Genomic DNA, 17,552 nt, shown 5'->3' with positions numbered 1-17,552 from the left:
CGCAGCGGGAGCAGAACCTCCCAGTGGGGGTAGCCGCAGGAAATGGGAACGCGGGGGAAAACTGATGAACGAAGGGCTGGAGGGAAAAAGTAAGTACGCGACCGAGGAAATCCAAATAGGAGGAACAAAAACAACGGCTATCTGCGTAGGTACCCCCGGCGCCTCATCCTCTTCCGTCGGTGTCCCCGAGGAGTGCACTTCGGTACAAGTTTCCCCGGACCCCTACAACCGAGGGGAATTTATCAGCGGTCGATTAAAGTTGTGAGCTTTTTATCGCTTTCGACCAGTTGATTCTTACCCTTAATAGGATTATTTGTTGGAGTTTGTTGATTGGGGAATTTGTCGTCGATGTAAATGCGGGGGGGGGGGGTGGTAGCTAATTGGGGAAGTTGTAATTGGAGGATCGTTTAGTTAGCAGTTCCGTTGGTGGACGTTTGTTCGCTTTGTACTTGTACCTTGGTTGTTTGTGTTTTTATTGCTTTGTTGATGTCGGATTTTTTAACGTATTTAGGAGGAGGGTGATAAGTTTATTTTAAATGATGGTGAAGATTATTGAAATTATGTTAGACTAGGCGACTTGTTGGTTCATGGTTGAATTGAGAAGTTCGTAATTGACGACGTTGTTTTATGTTTATTTAGATTCTTGTAAATTTTAATGAGGTTAATACGAAAGGCGAGCAAGCTAATGTGATTGCACGTATGAAAATTGGGTGTGTTGCACTGAGGGGATCGCTAGGCGATCGTTAGCTTGACGTTAGCTGGTTGAGGATCATTGACAGTTACTTCGTGTCTCTACTATATTTTCTTAGAAGCGGATATAAATTGTGTAGTAATTCTTTAACACATAAAAATCTACAAGAATTGTCCTTTGAGGATTTTTTAAAGAATTCAAAACCTTCAGCAGAAAAAGCTTAATTATACTTTAAACTCCTAAATACAAAGCTAAAAGAGAGTTATGTTTCGATCTTTCGTTATTCAAATAATTAAATCATGTGTTGATAGTTTTGTATATTGATTATAAAAATTTAATATCTCCAAAATGCTTATATTTGTCTTTAAAAGTTTAAATATCGAAGTACGTACTTAGAAAGGTTCAAGGTTGATCGACGAAGTAAACATTGAACTTCAAAGGAATATTAAATTGACAGTGATAGCTGAGGTGTTATCTTTAGGATCGGGGAATGCACTACATAGATATTCTGTTCGTTCACTCTTCCAACGTTTCCCTTTATCTGGCTGTAGTAGCAGCGCCGGGGACTAAGCAGGTAATTATAGAGATTAGTTAACACGATTCTGCGGTCGTTTCAATGGCTGACGTGTAGCTTCCATGTAGCTCACTATCGCTCGATCATCACTTACAGTGTTACTACCACCCTGTATCAGTTATCGTCGTGATATGGTAGGGATGACAAGACGATTACAGGATCGATAAAACTGGATTATACGGAAACAATGCTTCCTCTATAAAACAAATGTATTATTTATTTACACATTAAAAGCATTAGAATTCAATCGGAATGAATTTATTATTTGTGCTAAACTGTGATTGAAAAAATAGTTTATTTATTGCGTAGTATTAATTTTACAGAAATAGCTCATGGAAACTTTCTTTTCTTAGAAAGCAATTTTTCTTAGAAAAATATTAATCGTTTATTCAAGAAAGAAGGATTTTTAAAAAAAGTATATGACATTTGGACTTCATTTCAATAGTAGATCATATTTTATACAGCAAAATATTTATAAATATTTTGAATTTGTTAAGCAACTTTATTTGCATAGACAACTCTTACTGCTTTGTAATGAGGTCAAAGATGCTGAGAATAAGTTGGCATTTCAAGACAGTTGAAATACAGGATCATTAAGTTCCATGATCCTAATATTAGCTTATTACAATAGTTATAAATAAACATTTGAGCACATAAACTAAATTCCACTGTACATTATAAAAGATATTCGAGCAGTGCATTTTTTAAATAATATCTGTTACTATAACACTATAAGACAATTCTTTGCTTTCTTGTTTCTCAAATAAGATATACAATAATTACTTTGTAAAGAAATATTAAGAATAAAATGATGTCTCTGAATCCTAAATTACCTATAAATATATATCTCCAACTAATTATTGATGTCATCAACATTTACACCGTTAACCTTTCTACACTATACATAGAATAAAAAAATCAGTCCCAGAAAAGACATGTAGTTTACGTACGTAACACAGTGTTCAAAATTCGTTCAAGGTAAATGCAGTGAATGTTAATAGAACTAGAACCTGCTCGTGTAAACAGGGTTTCGTTATAATTTGTAACAACTGCGTCTAACAACTGCACACTTGCAGAAGACGATTGTCTATTGCAGACATTTGTAAACGTACTGGCGAACAGAAATCACAGTTGCACGTCTGTCACAATTTCGTAGATTCAAATCAACATACCTAAAATACATACTACATCTCCTTAAAAGATGTTGTGGAGGTTGAAAATGATATCTCGTGCTTTCGATGCAGATGTCGATAAAATCTTTGTAAAATATCTTCTGATCACTGAATATGTGGCATCTGTCAGTATGTAAAGAATATTATACGTTCATTATAAATGTATACAATATTAATATTTTATAAATCGTAAAAGAATACAAATTGTAACACTCTAGTAAGATTCATCAGATAAATTTGTAGATGTGATAAGTATCATGAACGACTTCCTATTTAAAGAGAAAGCAATCTTAAACAATAAATTGTAGGTCTAAAGGTTCTACCGGGCGAAGAACTTAAAGTAATAGATTTGTGAGTGTTAAGTATTTTGAATGACTCATTTCCTGCATTGCCAGAAATAACGCTGATACTACCAAACTAGTCTTCATGAGATAATTCCTTCATTCAACCGAGGATGATATGAAAAATCTGAAACGTTATGTACTACAGAATATGTACATATTTACGTACATTTGCATTGTCATTTAAATATAATACATTCACTTTACAAATACAATATTCAAATATTTATTTTAATGATTGAAAAAGATTACATAATCCTTTATAATTCACGAATAGCTGTCATAAAGTTCAAAATTTCAAATACCAATAGAAATTTGATAGTTGCAAAAATATTCAAATATTTATTTTAATGATTGAAAAAGCTTTATAAAATTCTTTATAATTCACGAATAACTATCACAAAATTCAGAGTTTTAAATGCCAATAGAAATTTGTTGTTTGTATGAACATAATTTACATAAAGTGCAGCAATAAAAATACAACAAACTATTTTTCCTGATGTGCATTAAAAAATTCGTTACTTATTTAACAGTTGTAATGAGAACTTTATTAATTGTTTTATATTAGTAAAGCATGTAACAAAGTATGTACAATTTCTGTAACATAAATTAACAAGTAATGTTGTTTAATTGATTGATTCATTACAAATTTAGCATTAGACAATATAGAACATCAACTGACGTATAACAGAGTTCAATATAATTATTCATACTCCAGTGACGCTACTAATCGCGCTACCTATAGTAATTACAAAATGGCGGTATGCATCGTTACAGAATTTAATTTAGAAAACTACGTTTTATATCTTTTTATGTTGAATTTTAATTATATTTTATTCCTTCAACTATTTCGAATATTACGGTTAAATTCCTTCTCCCATTTGGCATGTTCCTCGGGCTGAAAACAAATGACGGAACACAAGTAATTAAGAAACATTACTCACACGCGGTGAACCAGAATTAGTTTAAATAGCGGCGAAGGATTCTTTTGTTAAAGGTTTTCACCTGCAAACAGCATGCAGGCGGAGCATCCAATTGATTCTAATTGGCAATGTCTTCAATTTATCTGTAATTTGCACATTTAATGCAAATTTCATTGACCGTAGCCTACAATCTTGCTGATTATCCTTGACGACGCATTATTCCTACAATCATGATAATTTCATTGAGTGCAATGATTCCATATCGACACGCCGCTACACGACATACAATTACGCTCATTAACACCCTTAAATCCGGAGACCCTCATCTTTTAATTACGTAAAAAGAGGCCAAGGACGTGTATCGTAAACATACATACAATTTCAAAATTCATTTACAACTCATAATACAAAATTTCCATCGCACGATATAATTTATTGCAAGTCATTTAAATATATCACTGTTCCTCGAACGTGTAAAATACACGTAATGTAACTTTGGGGATGAACACAGAATAAAACAGTCTGTCAATTATATTTCGCAGTACTTTATTTGAGAATAAAATGTCACGTTATACATACATACATGAACAGAAGAACATATGACATTAGGAAGAGAATGACCTCGATTATTTAAGGACTTCACATTTATTAAGCGTAGAGAAACACGTTTCCCGCAAGTTGTAAAGTGGTAGTATTAGCTCCGGAGGAAAACAAAGCGACGGTGCGTTAGCAACGGTGCACTGTCTATTATTCGTGCGATCACTATGACTCGGACGGACATTCTCGAAAAAGATGAATGGCATTAAATACTATACAACTTACTCGAGTACGTTACATTCGTGAGGTATAAACAAATGGGAATGACGATAGACAACGATAAAATGTGTATAAATTACGCACAGAGTAGTCTGAGAGAGGGGAATAGGAAAATAATAATATTAAATATACATTTTTGGCGTATCGAAAGCACAGCGGAACAATCGCGAGGCGTCATTTTAATCGTCAAGAAAAAGTAATTCGTTCGATGATGTTTAAATTGATTACGCTGTCGTTCGTGATGAAGCGAGCTGTTCATGATCGAACGCACGATGTATCGTTATTTCTTTTTTTTTTGTTTTTTAATATTTTATCTATTTTCTGACGAGGACTAGAGACAAGCACGAAAACAGGATGAGAATGATGTTCGGGACGTAGGTGGCCACGCCGTTTTCATTCCAGCAGGCGTTTAAATTGCACTGATTGATAATCGGGTTGAATTTCTGTTTGAAATGCTCCCAGTTGCACAGCCCCACGTTACATCCGTCGAGCCTGACTAGCTTCTCCGCCAAGTAAAACATAACCTTGTTTGGCTGACTATCGCCGTCGCATCTGCGAACAGAAATAGACGACTTTTTTCTGACTGGCCGTTGTCCATTTCCACCGGCTGTATCGCGACTTTTAAACAATTTGCTCGGTCCATTTCGAGACACTGAGTCATCGGCAACATTCAATTGGATAGGAGACTGGAATAGATCTATATACGCGATAGAAATTTAAACAAAATCTGAGATAGACCGACGCGAATCGAATCGAAATAAGAATCTGGTTTACATTTACATTGCAAATTATATTTCTCACTTATCGAATGATCTTTTTTTCCTTCATTTCCGAAAGAAAGAGAATTTTTTATCAATTTGTTATTAGTATTAAGGCAGTTTTATGTTTTTAGTATGAAACATGATTCGGTTCGCCCCGATCTACCATGCGTTTTAACAACTGCAAACAATGTGTACAAGATAGATCTAATAAAGTGGAATGAAAGTTGATGTCTTTTGATCTTTCTTTCATTTTGATTGACACGTTGACTGGCGCGGTAGTCACCGGAGCTTCAGATTGCTTGAGAATAATTAAAGCAAGAGAATCGATTTCAAATGAAAGTATTTAGTAAATTAAATAGGTAGATAATAGTGTAAGTACTATGATACCAAATGGTCAATAATTATTTCTAATGCCATTTGCCTTTCTTACGAAGGAATTAGTATTAAGTATTACTACACGAAACTCTCGAAATACTCGCGCTAATCAACGTGTTAATTATCAACAGACTTTTTGAATTATTTTAGAAGAATCTCTTACTTATAAAGCACCGCGATGAGGTTCGCGGCGAAAGGCGATATAAACGACGTCCGCCATTGCCGTTTCGTCATATCCTTGTAATTGTAAGCCGTCAGGTGCGTCTGATCTTTATTTATATTCAGCGTGGTCAGCAGATTTTGAAGGCTTATGATGTCGGTGAAGTAAAACACGCCCTTAGGCTCGGTCATTTCTTGATCCTTCTCCACTTTCCTGAAAGAAGATTCGGAGAAATGTTATTGACGAAGAAAAGACTGGATAAAGCAACGGATTAGTGATAATTGTGATAAAAACAGTTCGATCGAACAATGAAAAGAGCTAACGAAATTACCAAAAGTGATTCATCATGTCTTGCAAAAGCGTACATCCTAGCTGTGCATTGATTTCACGTCCATATCCGGCTTTGTAATAATAGTAGAGATCCTCGCGATATTCCAACACGCTGAGCTCTTCTTTGTTGAAAACAGCACACCACGGAGAAAGTTTCGTCACTGTCCAAGACTTTTCGTAACGGCACATGTCGTACATCGTTAGGATCGAACCTGGAAACTCGGACAATATTAGAAAACCGGCGACGGTTATATGTGCAAAAAATGGAACACGCGTGGCACTGTGCTGGAATATTTATTAGATATGATTCATAATTAATGGAACAACTTTGAATGCTACTTATCAATATGATTTCATATTTTCTTGGAATTAACTTTTATTCCGTTTTTGTGAAAAATTTAATTTTTACATTATTATAAGAAGCGATGATTGAAATTTAAGGTATAAGCAACAGTTACTCAATATAAACGAAATGTTAAATGTTTTAATAAAACATCATTTGACTTAGCGATAAAAGAAGATATTTATATTTATTTAAAAAATAAATTAGCTACAGCTATTGACGTTTACAATAACTGTCTCTTTCGTATCAATTTTAAAACAATACAACGACACGAAAGAGAAATATTTTAATATTAATGTAACGATCAGTATTATAATTGTAGGACTCACGTTTAGAAATATGGTACAAAAATCCCAAACGTCGGCTGATATTCTGTATAAGCGTCTGGAACTCCGGTTCTTCCTCAAATTTGCTCACCGCCTCCGTAGAAACATTGTTGTAGTCGCTGTCCCATATGTTACAGGTTTTATAAGCCTGAAAAATGAAGTTGGAGACCACTTTTCTTCCGTAAAGTCCGCGACGATGAACCATAAGGCACTTCAACGCGAATTAACAGATGTATTTATCGTTCCAACGATCTCAATTACTTACGGAGAGTAAAGTGTCGTTCATAGAAACTTCTTCCATGAACACTGCGTCCGTATCTCCGAAGATACCCTTTACGAACTGCTCCATGCTGTCACGACCACCGGCGGTTTTGAACTTTAACAGAATTTTATTTGTCAGAAAAGAAATGTACGTTGCTAGACAAAAGTTTGGGACCACTCGTATATTTGATGGCACACGTTAGAAATTATATAAATTTGTTTAGTAATCTTTATATTGTCAGTTAATATTAATATTGTCGAATATTAATATTAATTGCATAACATTATATATATAAATTACTGCATAATTATTATTATTAGTTATATTATAATATTATTATAATTGTTATTGTTATTATTATTATTCAATATTATTGTATAAATATCATATATTGCGTTTTCAGCTTTTTATTTTTATATTTGACTAATATATATAGACATGTCTATGTTTCGCTTTTATATGCAGAAATCCTTGAGTAAAAATTGTTTTTCAAAAATGGAGGTGTTTCTCTTAACCGACGATCCCAAACTTTTAACCGATAGTTACTTATCCGTTGGTTAACAGAAACGATAAATACCATAAAGTTCTCTGGCGTTACGTTTTCCGGAGTCGATTGCAAAAGGTGAGGGAAGTTGCTTTGCAACCGTCTCGCGAGCAATCTCATATCTTCCACACCCTGCGGTGTCAAAACTTCCGCCCTAGCTGGTACAAGATAATCATCCGGCTTCCATCTCTTCAAGTTTTCTAAGTCTCTATCGCACATGCGACCGTCTGCGAAGAAAATTTTGAGAAGGCCGCGCCGTTAATTGCGAAACGTCTACAGAGTGTTCTGTAATTGGCGGTTCGAACGGGAAGAATATGATGTTACACGAAAGAATGAGTAACAAACGTAGAACAACATTTTGCCATTTGATACTTCATTTTCAAGAGAACCAAGAGCGATTACTTGTGACGCGTGCACTTTACTGAGTACTGGAACCGTAAATTCAATTAATGATACTTTACACGTAGATACATGTAAAAAATGTACAGTAACATTTTGTTGAGACCATGTGTTCAGAAAAAGTTAAATTTTCTTGAAATTTGTTTTCGTTGAAAATTAATTCGTTTCGAAGAGAAACATTTTATTCTAGACTTTTTACTTATTCCATGTAGGACTACTGCCTTTTTATACATGATAAACGATACACTCGACAAGAATGGTTTATTAACGAGGAATGTGTTACAGTAGAGCAGTTGCTCTAATTTGAAAAGACAGGTCCGTGGAATCAATAAATCTAAGGTACACTGCCGTGAATGCAAGTATATTGATCAACACGTAAAACGACGCGTAGCGAAGATCGATACGAAAAAGTGTCAATGACCTGAATTAGCTGCGGTCTGGTTTACTTGCTTCGCCATTGAAGGGAGCAAATTCTCCTTTGTTTCTTGGACTATTACGCGAAGAAAATCATTTCGGTAGTTTCCACGACACTTCGAAATTTCAACGCGGAAGCTGATAAATTACAATTTAAAAGAGTACGCAGTAAAAAGTAAAAAAAGATTAACATTCTTTTTCAACCATGTTAAATTAATAATCAGCACAAATTCTTATGAATATTACACAATGTTTATACCACATATTCATATTTCTTGTTACCCAAAATTACAAAACGCAGATACCCAAGATAGCGTACTCTCAAATTGACTATTGCCTTCTTACATTTCAGCTACAATCTTACTTAGCAGTCAGTATGCGCACAGTTCGTTCATCCCTAAGACAATGGAAATTCAAATGAGAGAATCTACTTACTGCCTCGTGTGTCATGATTGTTGATTATCTGATTCTGAATTTCCGTCAATGAAAGCATCTCGCTGATCTCCATTTTCGTCGCGCAGCGTGTGCCATGGGTGGCTAGCATCCAAACTTGTTTGGCCTCGCAGTCTACGGTGTAATTGGAGAACAACGTTAAAGCTGCCACCAGTTAAAGACAAGAAAGAAAAAAGGAAAACACTTCTCTATAGTACACTTACTGGGTACGTCTTGGAAGCGTGTTTTGCCGGCATGAACGAAATGATAGGCGGTTTTAGTAGCCATGTACAGGTACGGGTCATTCTCGTCCGCGAAACAGTAATCGAAATCTCGCGTGTACGCGAGATTTATCAATACAACCAGAAGCAACACGGACGCGTGCATTTTCAGCTTCATCGTTGTATCTGGAAGCCAACACATCGAAAGGATTCGTTGAACTCGAAATTAAACGTTTTACATTTCAACATCGACCGAGCACTTCTCCGAAACGCGACACGCCGAGAGAAGAATTCATCAAAATCGAAACCGAACGTTTCACGGTTGAACGTCGACCCTTCTCTGAAAAAGACGATCCGATTCTACTGGTTGCTACCGTACGATTTCTACACGCGGCTTTACGATCGCGTAAAAGCACATTACCGCCACGTTTCACCGGAACGCGACTAGCCGAGTAAACCTACATTTTCCTGCGCTGATGTCACATGTTCCTTTACCACCGGCGCGTTGTAAATTGCAACCGGCCGAACGTAAAGTTGTTCTTATATAACCGAAAGAATATTCATCCATTTAGATGGAAAAAAAAGGAAGGAGAACGAAGATCAAATTATCCTTGCGTCCTTCAGACTTATATAATCAATAAATCAACACACACAAACACACGCACACGCACATACACACATGAGTGACGTCACGTCCTCCAGACAACATCTCTCCCGATGCACATCCGAGTAGCAATTTACCAATCAAATTATTAATAATAATACCGTCGCAAGATGCGAAAGGCGCAGCCTGAAACGCGAGCGTTGTGTATGAATCGGCACGTCGCGCGGTACGGCGCGGTGTTTGCCGAGAAGCCGGTCCCCGAGAGCTGCATGCTACAGTTTATGGTGCACCAAGGTTAAGGATAGATGCGGAATATGCAAGTGAATGTGAAAGTTAAGATGTGCGCACGGATTACGCACACAGCCGTGCATCTTGCATAATTCCCGGGCAAGAATAAACAGGTTCCGCTGAAGAGGCTAGACCTTAAGATGTGATTATTAAGTTTGCAGTCGATCCGAATGTTTAACATTTGCATTCCATTTATCGGCTCTCGAACCTGGCGGATTTGCATCTGGATCCGCTAAACGTTAGTCCAGGACTTCGTTCGAAGGAAAGCGGCAATTCGAACTTAAACGTCCAAACTTCGCTAGCTGCGAGAAACCTTTTCGACTGAAAAACTGGGTATACGTAGAACCATAAAAGTATTTTAATTTCGTTTGTTCATTTCGAGAAAGATAGTTAGCTTCGATATGTAAATAAAAGCGTCTCGATCCTCTAAACGTTATCCCAGGTGTCTTATCAAAGGACAATAGCTATTCGAACTTATGCGCCCAGTCTGTGCCAAGTGCGAGTTCAAACATTTCGAACTGAAAAACTGGGTATACATAGATCTATAAAAGTATTTTCATTTTATTCTTGCTAATAAGTCTGTTCACTTCGAGAAAGTTAGCTTCGATACGCAAATAAGGAAAGCATCTCGATACGCTAAACGTTAGAGGAGTTCGTTCAAAAGAAAGTATCAGTTTGAACCTATGCATTCGAACTCTGCTAATTGCGAGTTGTAACATTTCAAACTTAAACACTAGCTGCGATTCATAGAGTATTTTCATTTCGTTCTTACAGTAATAAGTCCTAATATCTAATAAGTGCGTTCACTCCGAGAAATCAGATACCATTTAGCTACCTACGATACGCAGATAAGAAAATTGATTACGTGCTCCTCAATCGAATTCGCGGGTAGTCGCTCGGAATCTACGAAGGCGGAATGCGGTTGAACGAACAATCCGTGAGTAAGTATCGCTGAGGATAACGTAATGGGTAGTGGCTCGATTAGCAAAACCTTCTTCGAGTCTAATAAGTCTACTTGGCCTACTTATTGTTAATGTCTCGTGTCCGCAAGTGACGACCGCTGTGTAAACTTAGTACTGATCTGATTTTATCGTGGAGCTCCAATGATTCTACGCTCTGCGATTCCTTTCGAATATGTTTAAAACTATTACTTTTAATCTCTTTTCGTAAATATTGAATTTAAAGAGACACGTTTCGAAGATTCGAAGCGTTTAAGTTCCAACGGAGGCGCAGTTTTTTATCTACGCCGCTGACACAACACGATTGTTGTTTGTCGAACTGCTCTAATGAATCATGTTCAACCGCGAAGAAGACCAGAACAATTTGGTATCATGCAATAAAGAACGGTGGACAGTAACCTGTACTTGATAATTGAGAACGCAAGTAGGACGTCGACGTTACGCTCGGCGATCCTTGCCAGCGGCATTCAACGGTTTAATTATTCACGGGCGAGTTTATTTATTCAAATGAAATTCCTCGCGGATGAGTGTAATCGGAATTTAATCAAAAGCTGAATGAAATGGACTTTATTACAACAATGCTCCCCTTTCACCCAGGCTGGCCAATTCTTCCCGACCTGCCTCAAATAGCTTTCTCCCGTTACTGAACGTTCGTTAACATTTTTCCTTCATTACGACCCAACGGTGCGCGCAAGTTACTCGGATCGAGATTAATATTAATAAATACCGCTCGCCTCCATTACGCGGCAATTATGTTCTGGTCATTTATTGAATGGGAATTCTTCTCACGTTCGTGGTGCAATGACCCGTATATAGACCACACTGATTTCAATTAAACATTTTGTCAAGCGTTTAGTTGGAAACGGTATCGCTAGATTAAATGGGAGGCCATTTTGAAACCGTGTAACGACAATATATAAAAATTATTTTCCCGTAAATTCAAGCATTTCAAATAGTGAACTTGTCAATTTCTTAAATTATCCAAAACACGATAATAGTATCTAAAATAGAAATATATAAAATTTCTTGAATGCTAAATAATCGATATTCGAAGGAGCCGCATTCCTCGACAGCGGTTCGATTGAAAGACCCGTCGACAAGTTCACCAGATTCTACGCACAGTGTAGCCACGATGAAAAATTTGTTTTCATCGCGAAATTACCCGCAATTACGGAGACCGGTATTTATCTTCACGCCCTGTTTCGGCGCGCTGTATCGAGCACACGGAAAGGAGCTGGACAGAGAGAGTAGTGCGGTTCCCAGGCAGCGCTAGCTTTTCACTTTTCCTCGTCCGACAGACGCGGCTTCCTTCTCCAGCTAGAATAATCTCAAAAATACGTTTCACGAGCACACGGAGCACAGTCGATTCCTCAACGTGTACCGACGGTCCTTCTCAAATTACATTATCAAGGGAATACAACGAAAGGGAAGAGGATCCTCTCTGTAATCCTTACCGGAGAACCGGTATCAACTTTGCGTATCCGCGGCGAACATCCGAATGGCGCGTCACGGATTTTCAAAAGTTCACTGCGGTTCGTTAGCGGACGACTGGATCCCAGAGGGTTCGGCTGCGATTCGAACGATCCCGAAATTCCGTTGTTAACACGTCGCAACCGTGCGTCAAAATAGAAGTGAACCGTGAAAATAACGCGAAGGACGGGCGACTCTCGTCTATATGCCGATCGCGAACCACCTTTCGAGGCGGCAGCTTGTGTGGCACTGCCGTAAGGTCGACGAGCTTCGTTGCTTCCAGCGTATACTGTGTGTAAAAGTCGTATAGTCCCGACAATATAGTCCCCCTTGAATAGTACATTACGGATTGTGGCCTCTGATCCTTTCCTGGTACGGCATAGTATTTCGTGAGTTACCATAAAATCGCGAAGGTTCGTTACTTCGAGCACGCACGATCGATAAAGGGGTAGGTGGGAACCCCTTGGACGTTGCGTTAAAATCGGCCGTTGAAATACCTCTTCTTACGCCCGGCGCGAACGAAAAAAATAATAGGCGCGGGTAAAGAGAATTTCTCGCTGTGCCGCCGCTCGAAATCGTCGATCCGAAATCTGCCAAATGATGTTCGCGGGGATCGACAGGTTTAGATTTCAAAATGCATGGGATAGCTTCAGGAAGAAATGTAGTTACTGTGATCCATAATTCATTGACTCGGTGCAGCTGTCGATGGAATATTTTCCCCCTTTGTTGTCACGTTTTGTTTAGATTCAATGATGGTTTTCTGACATTAGGAAATGAATGCTACAAGAATTACGAACGAATTGAAATAGTATGAATTAATTGCAGTTATTCGTTTTGTTATGGTTCCTGTTTTAATGTTGTTTCTAGTTGCTGATTATTTTTGTAAAAAATAATGATATTTGTGTGACGACTGGTTTTCGTGTTGATCAGTCAATTATTTAAGAAAGTGGTGTAATGTTCCGTTAAGTCCAGTAACTCGTCACTGCGATTTTTGTTCTATGACGTAAGCAATTGCTATCATGCTTCCTCTATAGCAAGGGAATCGCTATATTGCTCGTGTTATGGAATTCTTCCACGGCTTCTAACGCTTTCAATAATAGCTTTCAACTATTATGAGATGTAGAATATTTCAGTAAATGTTATTTAATTAATAAAAATATATAACCAGCTAAAATAATAGAAAATATTGTACAGAAAGCTGCGAAAAATTATTAACAGTGTTGCATTATTATCTACTACAATGTTAAAGAGTATACATCTCTGATAATAATGACCATTCGTCACGGAAGTTCAGGTGGCACTGACATAAGGTCGTCAAGCTTCGTTGCGCCGCACCTGAACATTCTATACAATTGGTGTTCTGTTAAAACTATAATGTCCCCACAATTGACAAACCTACTACAATATATTATTTACTTTACCAGTTAATGCTCTATCTATTAAGAAATTAAACATTAAAAAACATTTTCTAAATCAGAATAAAAAAGAAAATTCCTACTATCAACGATCAATAATTAATATTGCTATGAATATTTTAGTATCAAAATGTTGTAATACGATTTAAGAGCAATTACACAATAAGGTTTTTAATAATTTATCTTATTTTTCCCTTTCAATATCAATGTTCATGTGTATAATAAAGACAAATTATCATTAAAATGAACTTTTGTTTGATCTAATTGAATTATCGAGTCGACAGTAATGGCAATAGTGATAAATTAGAAATACGGGATAATATTTACATGCGAACTGTTACATTGATCTCACGTGATACCGTTAAATGGTAATATGTTAGAACGTATAAAGATCATCGTTTATCACGCCAGCTTATGTGAGAGTAATATAAGGTCGTCGAGCATCGTTGCCTTCAAACATGTGCACACATGAATCAGACATTTTATGACACTGTAATTTCTTTGACACAATCGCTTACAAAAGCACACTTGATATGCTCGGTAATCACCTTAACGCGGCCGTTTTTATTGTTACCTCATTAGAAGTATTTATGTAATTTACTTTCGGGAACTTTTCAGTGAACGTGATTGATTCGACCATGAAAATTAACGCTGTGGGTGAAATAATTTTACCATCTATTCTTCCTTTCTGCGTAGACTTTATTTGTTGAATTTGTTTAACATTGAAAGCGGAGAGAAGAAGAACAATCAGAGAACTTACGAATCACCATTCAGCAATTCAGATCTGACAAAAATCTATGTTGCAATCGAATCCAGGAGTTTTCAGTTTCTGCTTTAAGTAATCCCAATCGCAGACGCCCATGTTGCAGCCTTCCATATCCAAAGGTTTTTCGTTTAAGTAAAATTTAACTTTGTACGTGGAGTCGCATCTGAGAAGAATAATTCGTTGGAATAAAACTGAATAAATCGATTGGATTAAGAAATTATATATCAGAGTACGCGTACTTGTAGAAAATAGCTGCAATGTTCGCTGCGAATGGGGCGAGGTGGGAAGTACGCCATTTTCTGTCTCCCATAGTTGCGAAGTTCGAAGCTTTCAAAGGCGTAGAGTCTTTCGCAACTCCCATCGACGATAACAATAATTGTAACATTGTGCTATGAGTGAAATAAAAGATGCCTTGCGGCTCGTCTTTTGCATCTCCTTGCTCTATTTTTCTGAAATTGTAAAGAAACAAGTAGTAGAAGAAATAGAGAATATTATAATATAACATCAATGTAATAACAATGTTATGATATAGTATCAATGTTATAATATAGTATCAATATAGTATCAACATTATAATATAGTAACAATAGAGAAAAAGTAGATCGTGTTTCTCCAAAATACTGCAAATGCAATTTTAATTATGAAACTTACGAGAAATGTTGGAACATGTCTTGCAAAGGTCTGCATCCGATCTTGGCGCTCATAGGTTGCCCGTAGCTGGCGTGATAGTAATAATGAAGATCTTCTTCGTACTCAAAGACTTTTAATGAATCCTCTGTGAAAGCGGCACACCAAGGAGATAGTTTGTCCACGAACCATGCCCTTTCAAATACGCACGCAGTGTACATGGACAGAACAGACTCTAAAAACGATTAATTGAGATCGACCATCTTGTCTGATATAAAAGTAATGACTTCTTTCGCCAGGAAACGTACCGAAAGGAAGATCATTTTGGAAACCAAGTCGTTCGCTAACTTTATGAACTACTTGTTTAACCTCCGGTCCACTCAAGAAGGCGTTAACTTCAGCATTGGATGATGGATCTTTGTCTACTTCTATCCAAGGCTTACAAATTTTATAAATCTATAAAGAAAGCAAACTTGTTTAGGTAAACAAGATCAAAAGCTACGCTACGCATGTTCCATTTGTTTCACTCGTACCTTTAACAAAGTATCTTTTTCTGTTGGTACAATTTCGGTATTATTGAAAAATACATCGCCGAAAAGGCCGTTAATGAAGAAGTCCATGCTAGCTATAGTTCGCTGAATATCTGTCGATCTGAACTGTGTAAGAATGATTGTTGGAATTTAGATAACTGTCCTTGAAAGAATGGTTTCAAACATATCAATGCTAAAATATAAGAATTAAAATGCTTAGATACCTTGTACTTGTTTTCTGGTATAGGGTCCGACTGAGATTGCAAAAGCTGAGGGAAATAAATTTTAAATCGAGCAGCGAGTGATTTTAAATCCTCCTCGCCTTGCTTTGTCAAATACTTCGCTGTTTCTTTATGAAGATTTGGATCGATCTGCCAAGCTTTTAAATTCTCGACATCAGTTTTGCATAAACTGCCTCCTGCAAACAGGCGCAAGGATAAAATACGAGCCAGGAATACTGAGAACTAATAAAAAATAATCCGTTTTACAATTCCAATCTCGAGTGACATAACAAGCCGTTGAATATGTTTAATGTTTCCTCGGCGTTACTTACTTCCGTGCTTTTCATGATTTTCTATGATATTATGTTGAAGGTCTGGCAATATTTTCTTCATTTTTTTTATTTCCGATTTTCCTGAGTAACGCGTTCCGTGTCTTATTAACATCCAAATTTGCACTGGTTCGCAGTCTAAAACGAAATTTGTAACAAAACATTGTAAAATCTGCTACGAATTTGGCTGTCTTTAATTATAGATTGTTCATTCTTACTTGATACAGTGGAGTTCTTTATTGTACCGTGCGTAAAGTAATAAGGCGTTTTGGTACCATCGTACAAATACGGATGTTTATCAACAGAATAGCAATAATCGGCATCAACATCGCTTAAAACAAATTGATTCTCCAGCGATACGAATGCAATCAGTACTGTGAAGATTCTTATATCAAACATTTTGTCAATATTAAAAATGATCTCCTACTTGAAAATATCTCCCCAGCCTATAATTAAAAATAAAACGGAAAGATAGTCAATCTTTGTAACCTCTTAAACTTCTTGTTAAATTACAAAATACAATACGGTATAAAAAAACAAGCCACGTACAACGCATCGTTGTAGTCTATATTTATTTTAGTAGACTTCCGTGAAGCTAATGACAAATTACAATTTTGACATATTGCATTATGCAGATGAGTGCATAAATTATTTTCTAAATGGTGAAAACTTTTAACGTTTCTAACATTGTACGATGAAAACATACAATACACATGGCCTTCATAAATTTCTGATATTTGCAATTTCGATATCATCTTACTTATGTTTCAAAATGTCGCGATCACCATTTTATTTAGTAACAAACGTTATAGTTATGTACTATGTGGGTACATTATTTTAAGACAATATTTCTAGATTATTTCCTTTCTATGAGATACTATAAAAATTACTGTGTTGGAACATAAACATAGAAACATTACGAATATGTTCACTATAATTTACAAAGCAGCTTATAAAATCTTTGTGTAACTGTATTATACAGGGAACACATATAACAGATTATATTATGAGGACTCGATACTCACGTGTGACTGCCGAGACGACTGATCAAGAACTGATTGCCTATCCACCTACTGTCCCGTGCGATTTACAGATAAAGATGTTAAAAACCGAACGGTTTACCTCTTTTATAGTAACCACCTCATGACTTCGAAACACGTCACAGGGCGCCGGAGGCGTTAATGGTTGTTGGGCACAGATAAAAAATTTTCGAATGTACATTAGAACTTCTAACTGTTCGTACAAAGAATATTATTTCA

At 36.6% G+C, this 17,552-nt stretch overlaps 1 protein-coding gene across 1 annotated transcript; it reads right to left on the bottom strand.

The window, feature by feature from the left end:
• Positions 1 to 4,230: 4,230 nt before the first annotated feature.
• LOC116429027 (uncharacterized) lies at positions 4,231 to 17,483 on the bottom strand. Its single transcript, XM_076373905.1, has 18 exons — positions 17,319 to 17,483; positions 16,512 to 16,739; positions 16,297 to 16,431; positions 15,968 to 16,161; positions 15,747 to 15,869; positions 15,522 to 15,669; positions 15,238 to 15,448; positions 14,826 to 15,035; positions 14,602 to 14,749; positions 9,850 to 9,967; positions 9,088 to 9,270; positions 8,867 to 8,998; positions 7,652 to 7,845; positions 7,078 to 7,188; positions 6,816 to 6,960; positions 6,145 to 6,355; positions 5,817 to 6,026; positions 4,231 to 5,069 (listed from the first exon to the last, which is right to left on the bottom strand). Exons 2-18 carry the CDS (start codon positions 16,690 to 16,692, stop codon positions 4,832 to 4,834), a joined length of 2,892 nt encoding a protein of 963 aa, XP_076230020.1. The 5' UTR covers positions 16,693 to 16,739; positions 17,319 to 17,483; the 3' UTR covers positions 4,231 to 4,831.
• Positions 17,484 to 17,552: the final 69 nt, after the last annotated feature.

This window comes from Nomia melanderi, chromosome 14 (assembly GCF_051020985.1).
Source record: "Nomia melanderi isolate GNS246 chromosome 14, iyNomMela1, whole genome shotgun sequence".
Taxonomy (NCBI): Eukaryota; Metazoa; Arthropoda; class Insecta; order Hymenoptera; family Halictidae; genus Nomia; species Nomia melanderi.
This window is presented reverse-complemented; position numbering and strand designations above follow the sequence as displayed.

Coding starts and splice junctions, on each gene's coding strand:
- LOC116429027 (XM_076373905.1), bottom strand. CDS start 16,692: ATGTTTGATATAAGAATCTTCACAGTACTGATTGCATTCGTATCGCTG. Junction 8,999..9,087: donor ACGCTTCCAAGACGTACCCA/GTAAGTGTACTA, acceptor ATTACACCGTAG/ACTGCGAGGCCAAACAAGTT. Junction 6,961..7,077: donor TGAACGACACTTTACTCTCC/GTAAGTAATTGA, acceptor TTCATTTTTCAG/GCTTATAAAACCTGTAACAT.